The sequence below is a fragment of the Lutra lutra genome, chromosome 4 (genome assembly GCF_902655055.1).
Source record: "Lutra lutra chromosome 4, mLutLut1.2, whole genome shotgun sequence".
Lineage (NCBI taxonomy): Eukaryota > Metazoa > Chordata > Mammalia > Carnivora > Mustelidae > Lutra > Lutra lutra.
In genome coordinates, this window is record NC_062281.1 from 189,228,983 (window position 1) to 189,252,806 (window position 23,824).

A 23,824-nucleotide genomic window follows, 5' to 3' on the forward strand; every position below is an offset into this window, starting at 1 on the left:
GGCTTTGTGTAGTTCTCATGGACTCAGTGTGGGCCGGAGGTTAGGGATAGCCACTGACGACATCAATTAAGATTTTCTCTCTCTCTTTTTTTTTAGAAGATTTTTATTTATTTATTTGACAGAGAGATCACAAGGAGGCAAAGAGGCAGACGGGGGCGAGGCGGGGGGAAGCAGTCTCCTCACTGAGCAGAGAGCCTGATGCGGGGCTCGATCCCAGGACCCTGAGATGATGACCAGAGCAAAAGGCAGAGGCTTAACCCACTGAGCCACCCAGGCACTTCATCAATTAAGATTTCTTAAATGAGGCTTAGGAGTGAGATCCTTTCTAATAAAATCGTGAGCCATCTTTGCCTCACGTGTCTGACCCGGGGAGGGCAATGAGGACTCAGTGTAGTGAGCTTTCATCAGGGCCTCGTTAGGCTCCTGGTACAGGTCTGTTAACTTGTGTAGTCCTTGCAACAAATCTACGAAGAACTCTCATTATCCCCCATTTTAACAGAAGGGAAACTGAGGCACAAGGATGTGTTAACTTGCTCAAGATCATTCAGTTAGCAAGTGGCAGAGCCAGGCTTCAAGGCTACAGAACCTAGTTTAGCATGCAGGTCCCTAACCACAGTACCCCCTGTCCCCTCCCAAGTCAGTGAATCAGGCTTGCTGGTGGGAGGGAGAATTGCCCTCCTAATGGCATCACTCAATTCAATTGCCTGTTGGCAACCTCTTCCCTCTGCTCAGGTGATGAAGGCAGACGTCTCCCAGAGCACCCACTCCCCACATCCAGCCAGCACTCCAGAATTCTTCCCGGTGAGTCTCGCTCGTCCCTATGTAGGGCTCAGGTGGTAGAGTCTGTATGTGGGATACATCTGTTTCTTGGACCTTTTCCCCAAGCAAAAGTCTGGGAAGGAGGACTTCAGAGAGATGTGCAAGGGAGCCAGATATGTCTGCCGGAGGATGGGCGTGGGCAGCCCGACGTACCCCATGGAGCCACATCCATTGAGCTCCCCATTGTTCTGTGTTCAGGAAGCAGGGCACACATGCTCTGTCTACAGATGCCCTTTAAACCCTGCCTTCCCTAACCTGTGACCCTGGCCCCTCCAAACGTTCCCCAACATAACTGTAGCCATGGCCTTAAGTTCCCTGACTTCCCTACTATCGACGTTGCCCAACGAAGCTGCCAGATTATGTCTCTCCATAAATGCTTGTCGCTATAATCTTCCCAGAAACAAGCGCTGGTGATCATAGAGCCCAGGAGGACTGAGACCCAAGGCTTTGGAGCTGGAGAGAATTTCAGTAGAGGGTGGACGAGCTTTGCTGGGTGCCAAGTGTGGAGGTTACAAAAGTCAGGACAACACTGGGACTGAATGCTTCCTTTCGTGCCACCGACTGTGCACCTGTGACTCTCAAGGGCTCAATGCTGAGTCCTTCTCCATCCCTCTTGTGGCAGCTTTGACCCTTCTGAGAATCTGTGGCAGGAAAAAAGAATGTATTTCTCCTGCGGGGCCAGATCTGAACAGAATCAAACTTGACCACCTGTCTTTGCTCGTGTGGCAGCTCTCAGCCTTCCATCTTGGCCTCGGGAAGACTTTTCAGGCACTCCCCTTAGCTTCGACAACCAGTCCTGTTTCACTAGGTGACCCATTTCTCCCATCGGCTCGGGAGCCAGCCCCGTGCACCTGCCTGGGTGTTCTGGAACATCTCCACAACCAAACTCCGGACCTGCCCTGGGACCCTGGCTCCCACTCTCACGTGGATAGTCTCCTGTCCTCTGCCTGCTTCTATCCAGCAGCACTGTGCTTTTCTGCCCAATGATTTTCTCTGGCAGCCTCAGCCCTCTTGGCTCCCATCGGGGCAGGCAGGCAGTGCTGGGGACTTGACAACAACCAGGAGCCGCACTCAACCAACATCTGGCAGTGGGCGGCACTCAAAGACCCCAGCACCGTTGATTCACAGGTGGCATGCATCTTACACATGTTCTCAGAGTGCAGGGACAGGGGACGGAGCTCCGCTTGGCCGTGGTGGTCACTGACTTCCTTCTTTTCTTAGTCACATCCTCATTCTGCCGATGTTTCCTGGGATTGTGTCCGAAGGAAATTTCTTATGCTTGGATCCTTTTCTCAGGTTCAGGAGAACCTAAACTAAGAAACTCCCAGACGGTTAAAGCTTCTCCTGGGACTCCGCCTCAATGATTAGAGCCCCAGGAATCTGCCTGGACTCCGTTCTCTGGCTGAACCACCCAGGCGGGCACCGTGTCCACTCCACCTCATTCCTGGGGTCTCCTACACACAATCCTTCACTTCCGTTCCTGGTTTATGCCCTCACCACTCCCGCTGACATCTGCTCATCAGCTTTCTAACCGGCCTCTCCACTCGTCTGGTTCTTCCTGCATCAAGGGAGAGCCCTGAACCTTCATGTTTTAGCCAGAGGGTGACTCCTCCTTCCCGTGAAGGCCCCAGGGAGGGCAGGGCACAGTGGCGGGCTCTCAGGTATGTGCCTTGGAGGGGTGAGTGGGTAAGAGAGGGACTGAAGGCAAACTCTTTGATGCAATCATTCAGAAATTTTTAAAAAAGATTTTATTTATTTATTTGACAGACAGAGATCACAATTAGGCAGACAGGCAGGTAGAGAGAGAGGAAGGGAAGCAGGCTCCCCACTGAGCAGAGAGCCCGATGCGGGGTTTGATCCCAAGACCTTGGGATCATGACCTGAGCTGAAGACAGAGGCTTTAACCGACTGAGCCACCCAGGCGCCTCCAGAAATTGTTTTCTAGTCAGGGTGTGTCCATTCTGGCTTGGTGCTGGACTAGCACAACCGTGGAGTTTGGCTGTGGACAAGTGCACTGCCTCATGCTTGGCCTGTATCTCTGGCTTCCCAGAAAATGCAGCAATGGCTGCATTGGATGCATTCGCAATGGCTGACCTGGTTCTCATAGCTGCTGTCTGACCCCCCTCTCCGCCTCCATGTACCACCCATCCCCGTCCCACGACAGGCGGGATTCACTGGCAAGGAGAGGTTGCCAAGGCAATTCATGAGTGGATGGAATCTCAGGTTTCCCTAGCCACTACCTAAGGGAGCTGGGTAATGCAGCCCAGAGGGAAGGGGAGTTCATGGCCTTGGGGCAGGATTGTGGTGAGGGTGGGCTTGGCACTTGACCAGTGAGAGACAGGACTTAGCAAGGACCCCACAGACAAAGTGTCTGTTATGGATTGTGTTCTGTCTAACCAAAAGATATGTTGAAGTCCTAAACCCCCATAACCTCAGAATGTGACCCTATTGGGAAACAGTATCATTTAGAAAGAATGAGTTAAGATGAGGTCTGATTGGTATGGGGTGGCTCCTAATTTAATATGACTGGTGTCCTTATAGAAAGAGGAGAGAGAAACACAGTGAGGGAGGAAGGCCATGTGACGAGAGAGGCTGAGATTGGGGTGCTGTGTCTACAAGGTAACGAGTGCCAATGAGCACCGGCAGGTGCCAGAAGCCAGACAAGGCAAGGACATCTCTGCCCTACAGGGCTCAGAGGGAACATGGCCTCGATGACACCTTCATTCCAGACTTCTGGCCTTCAGAGCTCTGAGGCTCCCCATCTCCTGGTACCTGTGCCCTTGGGATGTCCCTTCCAGGACAAGGAGGTTGTGAAGAGCTTACATAATCTCTCTCTGGACCCGAGGAAGTCAGCTGCATTTCTCCGGAGAGGCCCACGTGGCGAGGAACTGACCTCCAGCCAACGGTCAAGGAGCTGTGGTCTCTCAGCTGACACAGGCGTGAACTTGAAAGCAGATCCTCCAGCCAAACCCTGAGCCGATGGCAGTCCCAGCTAATGTCTTAACTGGAGCCTCCAGGAGCCCTGAACAAGGGACCCCAGCTGGAGAGGGCCAGATTCCTGACCCACAGAAACTGTTTGGTAAAAGATGTGCCTTGTTTCAAGTTGCTAAGGTTTGGGGTCATTTGTTACACAGCCGTAGTTAAATAATACACACCGTCTCATTTTTCTTTTCCCCTCGCTCCTGCTTCCCTTGAACGGAACTGCCCCCACGCCCATAAAGCTTTAGCAACTGGACTTTTGTCTTGGGGCTTGCTTTCTAGGGAAGCTGTTGCCAACTTCCAGGGCCAGGGACTTCCAAGTTGAACCAAAGAAACAGAACATCATTTTTTAAAAATTTTATTTATTTATTTGACAGAGAGAGAGAGAGCACAAGCTGGGGGAGCGACATGTGGAGGGAGAGGGAGAAACAAACTCCTTCCTGAGCAGAGAGCCTGACATGCGGCTCCATCCCAGGACCCTGGGATCATGCATGACCTGAGCTGAAGGCAGACGCTTAACCGACTGAGCCACCCAGGCGCCCCCAGAACATCATTTTCAAAATCAGAAATAACGATCCCCAAATGTGCGTCAGGGTCTTACCAATTTCTCCCAATTGGGGTTTCTGGGTTAGACCATTTGCGTCCGACAGAATCATACCATGGACACCAAGGGTTTCTCATACCGATTTTGGACTTGTGTTGCATTGCTAGGACCGAAGCTGCCCGCAGCATCCCCACGGAGGATCCTAAAACGGAAATGCTGAGATGGAGACTAGAGAAGCCGCAGTTCTGGATTCTCCCACCCATCTGCGACGCTCCTTCCGACATATGACTAAGACAACTTCTTTCCAGTGATCAGGAAATAAAGGCTTTTGATTTTTTGGTTAGTGGGAGAGGTGGGGGTGGGGGGTGGATCTGGTTTTCTGTGCCTTTTGCTTTTCTTCTGTTTCACTCCTCCAGGCTCGCTTCTAAGCACCATGTTAAAGATCGACTCCTCCACATACACACCCCCTCCCACCTCCCCCCCAGGTTGAGCAGGGACATGGGAAAGAAGGGAAATTTACATCAAGCCATTTTCTGTTTTAGGCACAAATCGAATGCTTTGTTGGGATTGAGGTAATAAGTGTACCTGAGACCTGTGTTCCCACTAAGTCTTGTCAGGGTAGGAAGGAGTGTTGGTTCTATGGGAAGTCCTCTGGGCAGCAAAACTGAACATTCTTTCTCTTGCCACTCCCCTTACACAAATCAACAACAACAACAACAATCCCCCCCAAAACAAAACCCAAACGAAACTGAACAAAAACTTCCGGCTTGTAGAAGAGACTCAGACACTAATGCCCTGCTCCGGTTTCGGTCTGGAAGAGGGACAGTGACTTTCATAAAAGGAGCTGGGAAAATTCTGCAATTCCTTTCCTGGACCCTAGTGCAGCATTTCTGCTGGTCCTTGGGCCACTGACAGACTTCAGAAGTGGCTCAGGACAGAGGAGCAGCACTAGCCCTGTGGGGCCGAGCCACCTGCCACGATGCCCTTCCGGTAGCTGCTGCCTGTCTGAAAGGGCATCTCCAGGAGACAGGCCGTGTGACGCACACAGCAAGGAGCATCGGTTCCCCCAGTGTGGCTGCTCACTGAATCCTCTTTGCTAATAATAATCCCTGCCAACGCCAACGCCAACAGAGCAATTAAGCTGTGAGCACATTCCAGGGGCTCATCAGGATACGAGGGGTTTTACCCCCAGAGTTCGTATTCAGGGTCGTGCCCACTTGGGATTTTAGGTTGGGTTCAGCTGACCCAGGTAAGGTTACTGGAGAGGGCTCCTTTCTCCTTAGGTCTTAGACTAAAACCACCCCGGACACCTCTCATACCTCCGGCCACATACTGCCCCGATTTCTTGTTCTCCCGCAGAGCAGCCTCTCTACCTGATCAGCCAGGGAGTGTGCGCAGCCGGGGAGGGGTCGGCTCAGGGCAGACCTGGGCATCCCACACGCATTTCCTGAGTCCCGTGGAGTACATCGAAACATGTCAGGTGTGCCAACAGGTCGTGGGGCTTGGAGGACCCCTTCCTTGAGGTAGCCTACACACACACACACACACACACACACACACACACACACACTTGCCAAGGGAGTGGGAGGGGGAAGGAGCTGTTCAGAGGCCACCTGGGAGAGTGGGGGCAGGGGGCTATTCAATCAGGAACTGCACTGAGAGGGCTGGTAAGGGACCATCATGCTAAGTGACAGCAGCTGCATCTGTAGGATGGTTGGGAATATGGGCATTGGCATCAGACCTGGGGTTCAAGTCCTGGCTGTGTGGCTTAGGAGCCCAATGACCTTGGTTGGGCAAGTGACGTAACCTCTGTGGATGGGAGCAACACCACCTGCCTCTTGGGGCGGCCAGGACAATTAGATCATGCACACAAAGCTTTTGGTAGAGTTTCTGGCCCGTTACAGTTGGTCAATAAAGGCAACCATGAGCGCCATCCTGCAGCTAGGCAGCGCGCCACAACACGTTCACGCATTAGTTGCTCACCTGACAACCTGGAGAGGTGGGTAGAGCAGGTTTTTACAAATGGGGGCAAGAAGGCGGTGACGATGTGTGTAACTTGGTTTGTGCGGGGCTGCAGTGAGGTCTCTCGACCCTTCGAATGCTGTGGTCGCCCCCCAGTACATGTGCATCATATAACAGGCTAGCATGGACTGCTGAGCTTAGGGAACGGGGGCCACGTGTTAAATGTGGACAGCCATGCCCCCTGTGATTTCTCCCTGGCAGCCAGGAAAACGGAGGCCTTGGTGGCTTATCACTCGCCCGGCCTCGAAGGAGTTACATGGAAGGTGTTAAGGGAAACTGTGTGCCACCCTCACATACCCCTCACTCCGTCGGCCAACTCGCCAAAGGACTTTTCCCGGGAGCGTTGGGGGGTTTAGAAGCTTCAAATCCAGAGTCTGAGTTTCTTTTTTTTTTTTTTTAAGATTTTATTTATTTATTTGACAGAGAGAAATCACAAGTAGGCAGAGAGGCAGGCAGAGAGAGAGGAGGAAGCAGGCTCCCTGCTGAGCAGAAAGCCCGATGTGGGGCTTGAACCCAGAACCTGGGATCATGACCTGAGCCGAAGGCAGTGGCTTAACCCACTGAGCCACCCCGGCGCCCCAGAGTCTGAGTTTCTACAAGCAGCAAGGTGATGGAATAAAAATGTTGGCGTCTCTAAGTGCCCACCTCCCTCTACACGGTGGAGGGGAAGGAGGAGATGCTTGGCAGAAGAATGGTTCTGTTTCCCAAAACTTCTCTTGGTGTTTACGTCCGGGAGTGGAACCCTCGGGACACTCATCCCATTTGGTTCCCAGCTGACTTAATGCTCTAAAAAATAACTCCCTCTTCACCTGACCGCTGAGAGTGACCGCCAGGAGGGAGGGCAGCCCAGTTGGAGGGAGAGGGCTGCCCTCATGGCTGATGAGTCAGGTGTGAGGCCAGCTTGAGCATCTGGACTAATTTGTCCCGAGCTGCAGGCCGCCTGCCACTTCCTCCCCACCCGCCCTTATTTGGATGCCCTGACAGCTGAGCCGAAAACCAACTGGGGGAGCTGGGCGCCGGCCAACTGTCATCCTCTGTCTCCCTGCCTGGGTCCCGTTGCTGAGGAGGAGGGAGCCCCAGGCATCGCAGTAAGATAACCAAGGACTCATTTTTGCTCTTCTCACACCTTTGAAGTGGGAACCTCTTGAGGCAAATCAACAAGAATGTGGCTCTTGCAGCCGAGGGTCCGGGGCTGTTGGGGCTGCTCAAGGTGGAGGGGAGTGACAGGCTCTGCCGGACTGATAGCTTTAAAAGGCCATCTTCTGCTGCTCCTCATTCAGCTGCTTTATCACTGTAAGTGACAGAATGGGGAGGGTTCCATCCCTCTCGTGCTCTTGGAGAGCTGGGGGGCTATAAAAAGAGGAGGCGCAGGGCAGCTGGGAGACAGAGGCAGACGGAGGCTGAGAGGGGAAAGGAGAGGACAGAGAAGCAAGCCAGCACCAGGCCACTCCTTGAGCGACGCCAGCATGGGCTCCCCCACCATCACCACCAGCTTCCTCCTCTTCCTGGCATTTCAGCTCCTGGGGCAAATAGGAGCTAACCCCGTGTATGGCTCTGTGTCCAATGCAGACCTGATGGATTTCAAGGTAGGGCCAGGACAGGGGCCCCAGTGTGGGACCAGGGGGCTTTGTGACACTGTGCAGGTCAGTGAGACCTCTCCCTTTCCCTGTGTGTTCCTTTTGTAAAGAATTTGCTGGACCACTTGGAGGACAGGATGCCTTTAGAAGAGGAGGTCGTGCCCCAACAAGTACTAAACGAGCAGAATGAGGAAGCTGGGGCGGCTCTCAACCCCCTCCCTGACGTGCCTCCCTGGACAGGGGAGGTCAACCCAGCCCAGAGAGATGGGGGTGCCCTTGGGCGGAGCCCCTGGGACTCCTCCGATAGATCTGCCCTCCTGAAAAGCAAGCTGAGGGCACTGCTTGCTGCCCCTCGGAGCCTGCGGAGGTCCAGCTGCTTCGGAGGCAGGATGGACAGGATTGGAGCCCAGAGTGGACTGGGCTGCAACAGCTTCCGGGTAAGAGGAGCTGGGAATGGATACGGGATGGGGAGGAAGGAAGTTGTGGTTTCACTGAGACTCAGACCTTGTCAAAGAACACCACCAGAGCATGCCTCCTGCAGTAAAGAGACCAGAGTAAAGTTTACTTCTTTTGAAATGTTTGTCTCAAGTTGGGCCAATGACGTCATCCTCAGCTACAGGCTGCCAAGGACATGCCAAGGGGAAAAAAGTTATGCCACGAGCATTGGGAACTTAAAATGTTCATGGGGCCAAGTCCTCATCATTCTGTTGATTGGGAGCTCATGTTTCTCCCCAGAAGTGTCAGATCCCAAAGAATTAAATGATAACGACCAAGGCTGGGGCAACTGGGTGGCTCAGTCGGTTCAGCATCCGACTCTTGGTTCCAGCCCTGGTCAAGATCTCACAGGTTGTGGGATCAAGCCCTGAGTTGAGCTCCACACTCATTGGGGAGTCTGCTTGAGATTTTCTCCCTCTGCGCCTCCCCTCACTCACCGGCACGTGCATGCCTGCTCTTTCTCAAGAAATACATAAATAAATCTTTAAAAAAGAAGTAAAAACCAAAAACAAAAGAAAGGAAATGACCAGGGTTGATTTATGACTTCTAATGAACAACTTGTGCCCCAGTTCATGAAAGTTCCAGGATTGTCAGGCTGGAATGGGAGCTGGTGGGAGGTGAGCACACTCCTGTGAAGTTGACTTTTCTAATAGGACCACGTCACCAAGCCAAATTTGTTTCTGTTCTCTTTGTAGTACTGAAGATAACGACCAGGGAGGAAAAGGCGGGCCAGGCCCCTGGGGGCAAATTTCAAGAGACCCTCATCCCTTGGGGTCTCTCACTCAACTTTGTCACATCTCATTGCCATCAAATCGAGCCGTGACGAGCACCGTATTCAAGCTGCAGCCTCTTGTCAACGTTTCTCACATTTTATGCTAAATGTAGATAAAGTGGTTTAATTGTGGCTTCCCCACCTCTCCCATCTCATGCACTTAATTTTAGGATAGACACTCACCTGTTACTGAAAGCGGTTTGAAAGTGAATAAATTTCAGCACCACGGACAGAAGTCAAAGGTTTGGTTGGCGTGATTTCTTTCTTTTTCTCAGCCTAATAACCCGGTTTTCCTTTTGTGGCAGAGAAGAAGACTGTTTCTTTCTCCTTCCTTTTAAACATAATAAGATTTATTTTGGGTTGCAGTCTTGGGTTCACAGCCAAATTAAGCAGAAAGTACAGAGATTTCCCATAGACCCCCCCTGCCTGCACACAGGCAGAGCCTCCCCCACCAGCAACAGCCCCCAGATTGGTGCCTTTGTTAAGCAAAGTGAAGAAAGAGATGTTTGCTTTGTTGACAAACTGCCTTTTGGGTACTTAGACTTAATTAAGAGGTAGCCACCAGCTTTTTCTAATTCTGGTCCCAGGTACTTGGATGGGTGGGGGGCGGTGGAGGGGACCGGAGAAGATGCCATTTCTTTGTATCTGCTTCTAAGAAGCAGAGAATGCCAGGCACCAAGTTCACCCACAACAGGGAGCCATGCTCTACTCTACACATCCCCTCTCCACGTCAGAATCTGACATTCCTCCAACCCCCTCCCCCTCTGGTCACCGACATGTGCACTTTTCCGGCCCTTATTTATCCTGTCCCTTCTTCTTGTAATGCCATTTATCCAGTTCTCCCGAGAACATTCTACACAATCAAGGCTCATGGACAATGCAACTTTGTCCCTGAAGCTGTCCCCGATACCACGTGCTCGATATGAACTGAGCTCGGCACCGGTGGCGTTTTGTGTATAACAATTATAATATGACACAATTTGCCTTGGTAGGTGGTCGTTTCTCTGTCTCTGGATTGTAAACTCCTTGAAGGTCAATGCCTGTTCAGCACCACTGCAGGACATGGCCTAGTCCTTGCTTTCTAACGTCAGCCCAATTGTCTTAGTCTTGCATAGAAATCAGGAAAAGGGGGAGTAAATAGTCATTCACTCTTTATAGGGGGAGGGGAGGCCAGAAATGAGTTGACAGGGAGTGGAGCGGGGATGGGGGGTGGGGTAAGATCTCTAATCTAGGGGCGCCTGGGTGGCTCAGTGGGTTAAAGCCTCTGCCTTCAGCTCAGGGCATGATCCCAGGGTCCTAGGATCGAGCCCCGCATCGGGCTCTCTGCTCAGCGGGGAGCCTGCTTCCTCCTCTCTCTGCCTACCGGTCTGCCTACTTGTGATCTCTATCAAATAAATAAATAAAAAAAAAATCTCTAATCTAACCACTTCCAACAAATCTCTTCTTCATGTGGACTTTGAACACAGAAAGGGGTGGGGGGACCAAAAAGCAGAGGGTTGGTAAGGACAGGAGCAGACGGGAAAGTGTCCAAAATGGCTCCTGAGGTCCGGGGAGTGGGAGCTGCTAGGAGGGAAGTGTGGGGAACTGGGCAGACTGCCAAGGGGTCACTGTGACACGGTGGATCCTCCTCAAATGGAACGGACAGTGCCAAATGCACAGATAGTGTCCCTGGAGTTCAGGAAACCCGGGGACAGGTGGAGGGGGACAGCACTGACAGAGACCATTTCTAGTGCTGGTGGAATGGCAACTTGAGGCAGATCAACTGAAGACCAAGAAAATCCGATTTCTGGCAAAACAGAGAGCCGAGACAGATGGCAGCACAGAAGCCAGCCCCAAACGTCTACAGCCTTGGCATTGATTGTACTTCTTCTGGTTGGGTATTAGGGAACCTGTGAGTGGGGCAGACTCCTAAACACAGCACTGTCAGAACACACACAGCTCCTCCGTCTCCTGCTATGGGCAGCAGCGGCTGAGGGAATGGGTAGGTTTTTATGGGAGGAAAGCAGCTGCAAACGAGATCACGTGGCATTGATTTGAAGGGAGAGAAGACTGGGAACTTCGTGATTTTTGCTAAGGACTAAGTTGGGAGCAGGTGGACCCCCGGGAATGAAGTCTTGTTGGCAAGGCTTTAGAAGGAGACCTCTGAGCCTGTCAGTCTACTCTCTGGCTTTGTGATGTTTACATTGTGGAAAGCGTAAAATGAAAATCACATACCACTCTACAACCAGCCCCATGGAGACAAGAGGTTAAAGGAGACAGATTTGAACACACTTTATTCTGACATGTTACGGTTACAATGAGAACTTCCAAGTTCCAAAAGTTCAAATAAAAATAGAATTTTACAAATTAAAAAAAATTACAATGTATGTACACAACAGAATTAGCTAGTATTACTGTCTAAACCAACAGTGCGAACAGAAAGGAAGCCTGCCACGGTCAGGAGCTGTGGGATAATACTGCACATCGGCACTACAGGGCCCCGGACGGAGCTTCCGGCCTTTCCGGGGGCTTGCTTTCTTTCCGACGGCTGTGTCAGTACACAATTTTGCATCAGAAATGTCAAGCGAGCAGGCAAGCGTCCATCCCAGCCAGGAACCGTTGGTTAAACAAGGTCATGAGCAAATCCTTCCGGAGCGCCAAGGTCCCAGGGTTGGGAGGGACTCTGGCTCCCTACCTCCCAGGCTCCTCAGCTGGGGAACGTGAAACACCTAGCGGGAGATGGGCAGGCACACAGAACACCGGCCTGCTGGCCCGAGCCCCCTGCAGCTGTGCGTGTGGATGTACCCCACCGCCAGGGGGCGACGGGGCTGGTAATAGGTGAGACATGGACAAGGTGGGTTTCTAACTATCAAAGGAGTGAGGCTTCCAGTTATTTGTTACAAGTGGGGCAGTGGTTCTCTTTGGGCTAATCTGGTAAGGGCAGACGCCCACGGACGACAAGAAGCAACGTGCCTTTCCAGACGGGCCTGAGTTTGGGACCTCGTGGCCGTGCAGTCAGCTCATGCGGAGGGAGGCGTGTGCGTTCTGCCAGTTACCTCTGAGCTAGTCTAGTGGGAATGGAGTGTATGGGGACCGGAAGTGCGGGGGCGGTAAATTCCAACAACATTCACCCAGGGCAGCTTCGAGGCAGACAGCTGGTGACCCCAGAGCCCTGGAGGCCAGACGTTCCCCCCAGCAGAACCTTAGTCCTGCCAGTTTCACTGAGGTACGGGAAGAGGGGATTCGGTTTCTGTGACAGGCGGCCCTGACTTCTCCTGACTTGGGTTTCCCTCTTGATAAAAGGAACGAGTAACGCGGCCTCGCTCTGGGTGCTGCCTTAAAATGAACAGGCGGCGGGCTGAACACGATCACATCCAGAAGCGCTTGCCTTTTTGGTCCTTGTGATTTCCCCAACTACTTACTGGGGGCCCCCGTCCACATTTCACAGGTCGAATGCATCCGAGGAAGCTGAAACATTTAGAAGTCAAAGTATTTTTGGTCAAAGAGATAAGAAAATGGGAAGGATGGACTGGGGGGGGGAGGGTGGAGCAGGTGGGAAAGATCCTGAAACAGCCGCCTCACTTAGGGGAGCAGAGCGTGCTGAGCACAAGACCTGGGCCGGCCGCAGCGAGACGGGCGCGCGCTCCCAGACCGCACGGGAGTCTTGGCAATGGCGGCCGGCCTGAGGCAGAGCGCGAGAGGACAGCGTTGTCAAGGGCAGGCGCCCGTGTTCTCGGGGAACCGCCACAGCTCACAAAATACCCCGACGCAAACTTAGATACAAATAAATGCCTTCTTGAGTCCCAAAGCACGTCCGCCACCGCCACCGGGCTGCGCGACCCCAGGCCTAGGGTGTGGACGCCAGTCAGGGGGAGGGCACAGAGGTTGAGAGGAAAGTAAGTGCAAAATAGCCGAAACGAAGCGTTCGCTCTGGGGGCCCCCAGAAAGGGCCCCCCAGCCTGGAGAGACAGAGAGGCTCCTTTTCCAGGGTTCGTGCTCGGGCCTGGGGGCACGTGCTGGCAGGGGTCCCTCCCACCCCTATCCCCTGGCAACACAGTTTCCATGGCTGGCCCGAGTGGGCTGGGGACGGCTAGCGGCAGGGGGCAAGACAGGTGTGTGATGGGCACACGCCCTCCTCCTGGAATAAGCCATCTGCTCTGTCCTAATCTGGCTTCTAGGCCGTATCATGTTCCTGTAGTGCTCACTGGCCCAGGACTGGCTTCTGCCCGTCTCGGATGTAACGGTATCATTCCAGAGACGGGTCGAGCAATATCACAGGGCGCCCTTTTATCTAATGGGGCGGGGGGTGGGGTGGAGACACCTGGGCTGTGGCTGCATCTCCAGGAAGACACGTGGAAGAACTCATGGGAAGTCAGTAACTCGGGGCAGAGGGGAGGGACAAGGGATGGGCCACGGTAAATGCTAAAAACTAGGGCAGCTTTAAGTCGGACCGTCCCATCGGACTTCTCCTTCAGGGACGGTCCGTGGGACTTGTGCTTCTGGAGGGCGGCGCTTCTGAGGAGGTAAGCCCAGAGCAGCAGCTCCCCCTGGAAGCCGTGTTTCCCTTCAAATAAACTGGGCACCTGTCAAGAGTCCCAATGCAGGAAGGTCCCCCTGACACATGCATTATCTCAGTGGTTCAGTCTCTAAATTTGGTAATTCCCTTAATTTTGCAACTGGCTTTCGCCCCAGCACTTGCCTTGGCCAAAGCCCCTCCTGTTACAGTTTAAGGCAACACCTGGGTTCCCTAGGAAAGCAGCAGAAGAGGGCAGGAAAACTGCTCTGGGCATCACTCCCCTGTGGCTGAGGCCTGACGCCCCCTCTGGTCCTGGCACGCGTCGGGTGGAGGGGCCTGGGGCCGGGGCCCAGGCTGGATGGCAAGAGAGCAGGGAGCAGGAAACAGGAAGATACTTGCTGAGAAGATCAGACAGGCCCAGGCTCTCGCGGTCCAACATACCATCCCCAGGACTGCTGACCGCCGAAGTGTTCGATGAACGCAGGCTTTCCGAGCGAGTGGGTGAGTGGGAATCTTCAGTGTCCTGACAGCCCCAGCCAGCTGTGGCAGCGAAGCATGAGCGAGCCGCCCCCTCCCCCGGGCAGCCCCGGGACAGGGCGGGCTGGCGTGTGGCGGCAAGGCCGCACCGGGCTGTCAGACGGTCTGGTAATGCTGCCGCAGCCGGGCCCGCAGGAATTCGTAGGTCAGGTTGTGTCGAGTGATGATCCCAACGATCTAGGACAAGGAGGAAAAGACCCCCGTCACCTGCAGAGCAAACCTGCTGGGGCAGGAACGGAAGCGGACACGGCTGGCCCGGTGCATCACTGTAAGCAGGGGCGACGGAGGCCCGGCCTGCAGAGTGCTGGGACAGACATGACAAGCCGGTCACGCTGTGCTCTTGAGAATCTCCAGTTTCCAGGCGACAGGGAGATCGACAGGTTAACTAGGGCTCGTCACCTGGAGGCTAATGGGACAAATTCAGCTCCGAGAGAAGTTTTAGTTGGGCCAGCTAAACTCTGAGTTTTCAACAGGACACACACTCATTAGCCTTCTCGGTTCCCACCACCTGCTGCTCGCTATAAGCACATATGCCGGGGACACAGACCGATGTAGGCTCCTGAGCGGCCGAGGCCCTGTGACCCCGAGACCCCACAACCCCGCCGCAGCTCATAAATACCAGGTCTCAGCACCACCTGAGTCCTTGTGATGTGTGACTTATAACAGTACACATGTACTTGGTCTTCACCCCAGCTCCTAGCGTAAAGCTCTAAAAGCTTGGAATTAAGTGATAAGAGTAAGGAGTAAGGAGTAAGGACGTCCTTTACTGTTCATAACTAGCCCCTTTCAGCTCTACCTGAGCTTATGTGCATGACAAAAAAATTGTAAGAAAGGCCCTAAAGATGGAGCCCCCATCCCGCAGCCCCCATCTGTGGGCGGGGAAGGGCCGGAGGCTGACTCAATCAGCATGGCCATGACGTGATCGATCACGTGTACGTGCACAGCAAAGCCCCCGACGACGTTCCTCAACTACGGGGTATGGGGAGCCCCACACTGGTGAACATGGACGGTGCCAGGAGGGTGGGGTGCCAGAGGGGGAGGGGAAGCCTGGTGCCCCTCCTCCACACCTGCCCCCGCATCTCCGCCATCTGGCCGTTCCTGGGTCACATCCTTTCGTGGTTCCCAATCATCTGGTAAGTAAACTGATTGCCTGAGTTCTAGGAGCACAAGGTGAATCTCCAAAGTACAGCCACCTGGCCAGAAACCCAGGGGACAAGCTGGACTGTTGATTGGCATCTGAAGTGGCGGGCGGGGGGGAGTGGAAGTCGTGTGGGGCTGAGCCCTTAATGTGCGGGGCCTGATGTCATCTCCAGGCAGATGGGGTCAGAAGGGAGGAAGGCCACAGGATGTCTCGCCAGCGTGCGGACAAACAGAGCTCTTCATTGCTGCAGCCGCTGCCGCTCACGTCTCACTGACGAAAGGAAGCATGTTAGAGCCGCCCTGGTGTTTCAAGGAACAGAACTGCGCTGGTGTTTCAAGGAATAGTCTGACCCACGGCAACCAAGCCCACAGAAGAGCAGGCCGGGTTGGGCCAGCATTCTGCCCGAGGACCCCACCCACAGAGCTCTCATGTCCTGGAGGGCAACTTGGCGACAGACATCAAAAGCCTCAAGAGGGTGATCTGCAGTGACGTTTAACTACGTGGCCCCCAGTAGGGGATGGTTGGATAAGCGACTGGACAGCTGGCCACGGGGATGCAGCCAAGCCCATGGAAACACCGTAAGTGAGCGTTTCCTGCCACAGAAAGGTCTGAGCCACGAGGGTATTAAACAGTACAGGCAGTGGTGGCGCGCTCACTAAGACGCCACGTAAATCTCTACTTGTAGGTGCAGAGGGAAAAAGACAAAGGAGCCACCTTGGGAAGACAGAGTGGCTACCTCTGTAGAAATAAGGGTTGGTACTCATGTGTTTGTATTTTGCTTTTCTATTTTTTAAATAACGAAACAATAACTGTGTAACAAGAAAAACAACCGAGTTCGAAAAAAAAAAAAAAAAAAGAGTGTGCGGCACTTTACTAATTGTAGGCAGTTGGATCTTCTAAAAGACTCTAAGCATTTTTTTTTTATACTTTCTAAGCATTTTGCTTGAAATTCTCTTATTTAATGTCATAAATCCCCAGAACATGTGGGGAATGGACCCTTGCTCCAGGAGGCGCAGGCCTGATGGAGAGTAAAGAAGAGGAACCTTGGGGACAACTGGCCTATGCTCTTCTGCAGCAGCTGTGACCCTGGCGACACCTGCCGGCCGAGGGGACAGTGTGCTTCAGAAACACGCAGGAGGCAGGGGGTACAGGTCCTCCAAGGGCTACAGAAGAGCTTTTAGGCCGAGAAACCCTGCTGGTTGGGAAGCCTGACTCGCATGCAGTAGGGACAGGGTTCTTTCTGGAAGGCAGGCGTGGCTGTGGGCACAGCTGGAAGCCGGACTCACCTCTCCCACAGCATTCACCACAGGCAGGTGCCGCAGGCCCATCGTCCTGAACAGGTTGAAGACTTGGGAGACGTGGGTGTTAGGTGAAACGCTGAAGGGCGAGGGGTTCATGTATGGGGTGACATCCTGCAGAGAAGACCACACAAGTCACCTGCGGCCACCGGCGCCCTAGCCAGGATGAGGCATGAACATGCGGAGGAGGACCCCACCCCAGAGGCACAGCCCTGCTCACCACAATCATGCGCGGGTTCAGCAGCGTCAGGTCCAGGTCGTGGATGTCCGGGTACCGCGGGTAATCCTCAGCCATCTCGGCATAGGACAGGCGCGGCTGGCTGGCGCTCTGCAATCCCAACAGAGACAGGTCCTTGCACCCAGGACGGCCAGCGGCAGGGGCACACTTACAGCCCCTTCCCCTCTACGTCCACACCGCCGGCCACAGCGCCACCTGACGCGAGGCGGTATAGAACAGGGGCTCTGCTGTGAGAAGCCCTGGTCTGGAGCCAGTTCCCAGCCAGGCCTTGCTGTGCCCGGCTCAGTGAGTCTCCTCATCTCTCTCTAACTTGGTTTCTCTTTGTCGGTAAAACGGACCTGGCTTGTCCTGGAGCCTAAGTGGGAGAAGAACTAATAGGTCTTAAGTTGACGTGTGTCCCTCAAAAGATGTGTGTTGAGTCCTAACCCCTGCTACCTGTGCCCATGGCCACATGGCAAACAGGGGCTCTGCAGACATGAGCAAGTTCAGATGAGGTCAGACGGCACTAGGATGGGCCCTAGGACCAATGACTGGTGTCCTTCTAAGAAGAGAAGAGGACACAAAGCGAGAAGACCATGTGACAACAGAGGCAGAGACTGGAGGGACCTGTCTAAGGTCAAGCAGTGCCCGGGATGGCTGGCAGCCTCCACAGATGAGCAAGGCAGGGAGCCATCCTCCCCTGGAGCCTCCGGAGATCAAGGCCCTGCTGATGTGTGTACTTGGTAGTAAGACCCTGAGGATTGTGAAAAGAAAAGGTTTCTGTCGTTTGCAGCCTCTGGGTTTGTGGCAATTAATTGGACAAAGCAGCTTTGTCACAGCCCTGTACTGCATCCCGAGTCTTCTGGATTTCCCCTTCGCCCTCACTGGGCACCTGGACGGCCACCCAGGAGCAAGAGCTGAGCTAGGAGAGTCCTTTGGGAAAGGAGGTCTCTGCACAACCTTTTCAGATTCCCTCTAAAGGGGGTGAAGTGTGTGGGGATGGGTGGGTCTTCAGGTCACTATAGGGACCACTTTGAACCAAACACCCACCCTCCTTATCTCTACAAAAACCAAATGAAAGCAGAAAAAAAAAAAAAAAAAAAAAAGGGAAAATTACAAAAGAATGGGGAAAAAAAAAAAAGCCTGTAAAAAAGTTCATTTATACCAGAAATCAAAGTGTAGAAACTATATTAAAAGTCTATAGGTAGGAAGCTGGGTGGCTCAGTGGGTTAAGCGTCTGTCTTTGGCTCAGGTCATAATCTCAGAGTCCTGGGATCAAGTCCCGCATTGGGCTCCTTGCTCAGAGGGGAGCCTGCCTCCCCCCCTCTCTCTGCCTGGTGCTCCCCTTGCATTGCATGTGCTCTCTCTCTCTCTCTCTCTGACAAATAAATAAAATCTTAAAAAAAAAAAATAAAAACTTAAGAAAATTAAAAAAAAAAAGTCTACAGGCTTGGGGCGCCTGGGCGGCTCAGCAGGTTAGGCATCTGCCTTCGGCTCAGGCCATGATCCGGGGGTCCTGGGATCGAGCCCTTTCAGGCTCTATGAGCTCCATGGGGAGCCTGCTTCCACCTCTCCCTCTGCCCCTTCTTTCTCTCACAAATAAATAAAATCTAAAAAAAAAAAAAGAGTCTCCAGGCCAAAAGGACACTTGACAAGCAGTGCATAGACTAAGGGGAGGGTGACAGGGGGCGTACTCCCACCGTAGAGTCCCCCGAGAGGCACTGAGAACAGCAGGGGGCCGTGGGGCGGCACACGCCGCAGCACAGCCAGCCGCCGGCACTCGGGCTCCCCGAGTACTGGCTCTCGGCACACCCCCGACCGCGAGGCACTGGGGCTGTGCTCCTAAGGACCACCCTCGTGCCTTCCCGAATCCCGGCGCAGAGCAAAGAGACTCACTGATTGGCTTTCCGAGTAGCAAACGCCTCGGACGAGCAGGGTGACGAGCTGCGACCGCAGGATCAGGCCGTGGAAGGTCAGAGGGCGGAAGCGCTCCTCCATGGTCCAGTCTTCGCTCGGGGACTGGTCAGGGTATAGGTTGGGGTAGGGAGTGTATCTGTTACGTAGAAACCAGACGCTGCCTAGCACAGCCGCAGCAGGACTGCTTCTCGCTGCCCACCCCCACTGCCCCAAGACACTCCACCCCCCACCCAGTCCCCGGAAGCTCGGGGGCTGCCTCCACGCAGGGCACTGGCTTTCCGGGAGCCGCGGGGGCGGGGGGCGCGCAGGGGCGCGGGGGGCGGTGCACTCTCACCTCCGCTCCAGCATCTGCTGCAGGAGGTCCTCCTTCTCCGCTGGCTCCTCGGAGGGGAGGTGCTCGTCACACACGTTTCGCAGCTCACTCGACGGGTACGACTTCATGGACTGGCTCCGTCGGCGCTGCTCGCCAGCCCGGGTCAGGATGCTGGATTTCTGGGCGTAGGGAGGGGTGACAGGGACAGGGGTTTCTACCGGGCAGTCCGCGGACGGCTGGCCACGGGCACACACCCACGGCATCCACGCGGCTCAAGGATGCGGGTGGCAGTGGAGTCGGGCGCTACCGATACCGGAAGTGCAAGGCGTCTTCAGGGGGCTCGGGGGCTTGGGGCGGAAGGGTCGCTCTCTGACCCTCAGGGCCTGTAGACCCCGCGGGTTCTGCCTGTCCAACTTCCCTACTCCTTTGGTATGGAAACAACCCCTCATTCTCCAGGGGGAGCCGCTCTCCGACGCCGCAGCATGGAGGGATTGACAACGCGTGTGCCCTGGCCCCCGGAGCCACAGGGGCTCACAGCCCGACTGAGGGACTCTGCCTGCACCTGGATTTCAACTCAGGAGCAAGAGCTAGCGCCCCTGCCTCCCAACACCCTCCAGGGTGACTGTGAGCCGCCTGCACGCCCCGCAGGCCACCTCTGATCCTCCAGCTCTCCTGTCAGTCCTGCAGCTTCCAGCCGATTTCTTTTTGTCTTAAGTAGGCCAAAGTCCACTTCTGTCCCAGGCAACCCTAGAAACCTCCTGATACCACTTACACGCCATAAAAAATAGTGATTAAAACAAAAAATCCATCTGCGTGCTTGCTGGGGTGAGACAGGACACATGTCCTGATGGTCTAACGACGTCCACACTCGCTATCATGTCTACACTCCCTGCCGCACAGGATGAAGAGGTGGATTCTCCCTGAGAGTCCACCAGTGCCCCCATCTGTGGGGTATGGCAGGCGCTAGGTCAGCGCGTGCGCCAAAGAGCGGCTTTTTTTTTTTTTTTAAGATTTTTACTTATTTATTTGACAGACAGAGATCACAAGCAGGCAGAGAGGCAGGCAGAGAGAGAGGAGGAAGCAGGCTCCCTGCTGAGCAGAGAGCCTGATGCGGGGCTCGATCCCAGGACCCTGAGATCATGACCTGAGCCGAAGGCAGAGGCTTAACCCACTGAGCCACCCAGGCGCCCCGAGTGGCTTATTTCTTGCCCACTCTTCCTCTCGGGCTGCTATACCTTGAACTTGATGTTGTTACTGATGAGCTGGTTGCCCTTCATGAACTCCTTCTCGTTGCCGCGGTTCTCCGTGACCACCGGGAAGGCATGGTGGACCGTGGTACGCAGGATGCTGACCAGAGACTGGATGCGGGTGTGCGGGTACACGTAGGTCAGGTTGGGCTCCATGATGTCACTGGCTCTCAGCCTGGGGGACGGAGGGAAGCCGTCCCGCCTCATGAGAGAGCCCGTAGTATCCCAGGAGCAAGCCCTGGCTCCCCTGGGCGGCCCAGACCACCGTACTCCCTCTTCTGAGCCAGCTCGAATGGTTCTTTGAACACATGCATTTCTCTCTACTTCTAGCTTGTGCAAACGCCCTTCCCTGCTCTGCCAAACTGGTGGGCCTTTCCTCCGCTCGATATGAGATGTCCCCTCACCACAAACCCCATCTACCTGCCCAGGTGATTAGCCACCATCTCCTGAGCCCTCCATGGCACGTTCCTCATATTATCACTGAACTGCTAATGATACAACTACAATTAAGAAAAGAGAAAAGTCTGGGCCATCCCTTCAAACCAGGTGGCAACCACAGGTCCCAGGTCAAACCTGGCCTATACCGCTCATTTACGTGTCGCCTCCGGCTCCATCGCGCTGCAGCGACCGAGCGGAGGAAGTGAAATGGCAGCCAGGTGGTCCAGAAAGCTACAAATATTTACCATCCGCCCCCTTACATAAGTTTGCTGATCCCTCTGTTGGACCACGAGGGCCCTGTGGGTTCCCCACACACAGGAGCCCCAAACCATTTGCGGGCTGATGGATAAACTGGCGGTTATGCCCAGACAGACTCCTGATGACATGACATTTCGTGGGGCACGTGTGAGGCAGGCTGGTTCTCATTCATGGGGCTTAGCAGACCCCAGGCAGAAACGTGCAGTCAGAATTCCCTGACTGAGTCCTCCTTTCAGGTCCCACCAGAAGGCCACAGGAGCCACATCAAACCCACCTCCATCCCCCAGTTCCCCGCCACATCCAGCTACTTCCTCCTGTAGCTATCTACCGGTTCACAGGACTCCCACCCCAGAATCTTCATCACCACTTCCCACCCTGATGCACACAGCCCTCACAGCCCAAGATCATAAACTCTGAAACCAGAACAGAAGAGAAGGAAAGCACGGTCTCACTTGTCCATTTCTGCCTCCGTCTCCCATTCCAGGAGTGGGACCCCTCGCAAGCCCACATGGATATCATAAATGCCCTTGTTGAAAAAGTCCCCTGTCCATTTGGCCACCTGAAACACAAAACAAAGACTCGAAAAGAAGCTGCTGGGCGGGGGGCGGTGCACTTGGCCCTGCACTGGAGACAGGCCTGGGAGGGGAGCACTCACCATCAGAGTGATCATAATGGGGAGCCCATAAGTAATCTCGTTGGTGGACTCGATGAGGATGACCGTGAGACTGATGGTCATGCGAACCACCCCGCCCAGGAAAGCGGCGGCACCGATCAGGGCGAAGGTCCCTGAGTAGACGTGGCCCAGGCCGAGGTAGCTGGGCAAGAAAGAAGCCGAGACCGCGGCTTGGAGTCACAAGGTTCGTACACTTGTGTCCAGGCACACCCGGGCATGCTCACATGCACACACGCGCACACTTACCTTTTAAGCACATTGGCAACTAAACGTCCAAAAGCAGCTCCACAAAGCAGCGAAGGCACAAAAAGGCCACTTGGCACCGAAATGCCGTAGGTCCAACATGCGAGCAGGAAATAGAGGGCGAAGAACAGGGCCAGAGTGACGGGGCTAAAAGTACCTGTGACGTAAGAACCAACGAGTCCACCACCAGACACCACCAAGGCCCACCGAGCTGCCCTGACCCCTTCCAGGTCCTTCCACACCCCACCGGTTCAGCTCCAACACCGGAGGCAGATGCTCCAGCCTTGTTTGGGTTGCTAGTACAAAGGAAAAGTCCTATTTTGCTTAGAACTGAAGGTAAGCCTGGCTGTGTCTGTAGGCCAACAGCAGGGGCAGAGGAATCATCGTCTGTTCCCTGCAGAAAGAGATCAACCACCCCAAGAACGGGCTGGCTCACAGATACTCACTATCCTGGTGGAGAAGCTGAAGGACGGCAGACTCCTGGGGATTGAAGAAGAGTGTGGCCATGTCGTTGTAGGTCTCGTTGGGACAAAAGAAGGTTTTGATACTTGAGTTGACATCTTCTGATGTGACCTAAGATATAGGAATCAGAAAGTCAGTACGAGGTCCGTACGAAGTCAGAATACTGACCACGGCGCTCAGAATCTCGGAATGGGAGGTCTCCAGTGAGGTTGAGAAAGTGTGACTTGCAAACTTTACCCAGAAATGAAACAGGTGGCAAAGAATCAATCTCTAGCTAAAGCAGCCAACTGTGATACTGTATTGTTTACGCTCTGAGAAGGAAAGAATCCGGACGAGGGCTCTTGAGCTACGACAATGAAATTCACCAAGGATCCGGCTCTGCTTCCTCTCGCAGTGCTCAATTTTCTAAGTGCTACTGCTGGAAGCCTGGCCCGAGAGCCCCATGCAGGGTGAGATGCAGATGGGGACTGTCGGATGGAGACGCCACGGGAAGCAGGGCAGTGCCCCCTCCTGGAGGAACCTGGGAGAGAGGAGCAGCCAAAGGAGCAATGGGTGTGGCTCAGGAAAGAGGCGACCATGAAACGATCCACGCACACAGCGTTTCACAGACTGTGTTCGGAGGAATCCCAGCCCTGAGGGCTCCCTGGAAAGAATCCTGCAGCCAAACGTGCTGAGATGCATCCCGGCCCTTGCTGGAGATCAGAGAACCAGCTGAAGGCAGAGCAGAGGCTCCGGCATCAGGCAGACTTGCCTCGGACTCGGCAACCATGGCAGCGGCAGGTCATCCCAGGAAGCTTTGGCTGCCTCCCCGTGACATGCGAGTAATACTGACCTCATGGTGTGTAGCACTAGCTGCGATCACGGTCAAGACCTCGTTGTGTGGGGCGCCTGGGTGGCCTAGTGTGTTGTGTCTGCTTTCAGCTGAGGTCACGATCTTGGGGTTCTGGGATCAAGGCCCGCATCGTCGGGCTCCCTGCTTAGGGGGGAGCCTGCTTCTCCCTCTCTCTCTGCTGCTGTCACTCTCTCAAATAAATAAATGAATAAAATTTTAAAGAAAAAAATAGACCTTACTTTGTCTCCATTTTCTGCCCTATAAGATGGAGATAATAATACCAGCCTATGGCGGTGGTTAAGGACTCAATGAAGTCACGTCCATGAGGTGCTTAGTGGCACAGCGGGCACACGACCTACATCCAAACACTTGTGACACGGACAGAACTGTAAGCGCCCTCCGTGGGCCTGTCCTAGAGCAACTCACTCAATCCTGGCTAACCCATCAGACCACAGGATTCTTCTCCACTCGTCTGTGACTCATAGGTACCAATATTCCGCAGGACACATTTGGAAAACACCGCTCTGGTAACGAGGTAGCCTCAG

General features: G+C 54.2%; 2 protein-coding genes across 4 annotated transcripts in view; one reads left to right on the plus strand and one right to left on the minus strand.

Annotated features, from left to right (window-relative positions):
* The first annotated feature begins 7,656 nt into the window (after positions 1 to 7,656).
* Positions 7,657 to 9,444, plus strand: NPPA (natriuretic peptide A). Its single transcript, XM_047726835.1, has 3 exons — positions 7,657 to 7,950; positions 8,052 to 8,378; positions 9,132 to 9,444. The coding sequence occupies exons 1-3, from the start codon at positions 7,831 to 7,833 to the stop codon at positions 9,135 to 9,137; spliced, it is 453 nt and encodes a 150-aa protein (XP_047582791.1). The 5' UTR covers positions 7,657 to 7,830; the 3' UTR covers positions 9,138 to 9,444.
* Positions 9,445 to 11,454: 2,010 nt separating this feature from the next.
* CLCN6 (chloride voltage-gated channel 6) overlaps positions 11,455 to 23,824 on the minus strand; it is a 31,295-nt gene continuing 18,925 nt past the window's right edge. The window contains exons 14-23 of one of the 3 annotated variants that reach the window (XM_047723680.1): positions 22,432 to 22,558; positions 21,989 to 22,142; positions 21,725 to 21,884; positions 21,522 to 21,628; positions 20,362 to 20,548; positions 19,148 to 19,305; positions 18,793 to 18,952; positions 16,900 to 17,007; positions 16,668 to 16,793; positions 11,455 to 14,417 (exon numbers count right to left, since the gene is read on the minus strand). In XM_047723680.1, the coding sequence (XP_047579636.1) occupies positions 14,337 to 14,417; positions 16,668 to 16,793; positions 16,900 to 17,007; positions 18,793 to 18,952; positions 19,148 to 19,305; positions 20,362 to 20,548; positions 21,522 to 21,628; positions 21,725 to 21,884; positions 21,989 to 22,142; positions 22,432 to 22,558 (1,368 nt within the window). In that variant the 3' untranslated portion in view covers positions 11,455 to 14,336. Of the gene's footprint in view, positions 14,418 to 16,667; positions 16,794 to 16,899; positions 17,008 to 18,792; positions 18,953 to 19,147; positions 19,306 to 20,361; positions 20,549 to 21,521; positions 21,629 to 21,724; positions 21,885 to 21,988; positions 22,143 to 22,431; positions 22,559 to 23,824 lie in introns of those variants that run through there. The other 2 variants (XM_047723681.1, XR_007126388.1) reach the window with 2 other exon arrangements.

Bases quoted from the DNA above. Each gene is read 5' to 3' on its own strand.
- NPPA (XM_047726835.1), top strand. From the start codon at position 7,831: ATGGGCTCCCCCACCATCACCACCAGCTTCCTCCTCTTCCTGGCATTT. The intron at 7,951-8,051 runs GTAGGGCCAGGA...CCTTTTGTAAAG, and splicing joins CAGACCTGATGGATTTCAAG to AATTTGCTGGACCACTTGGA.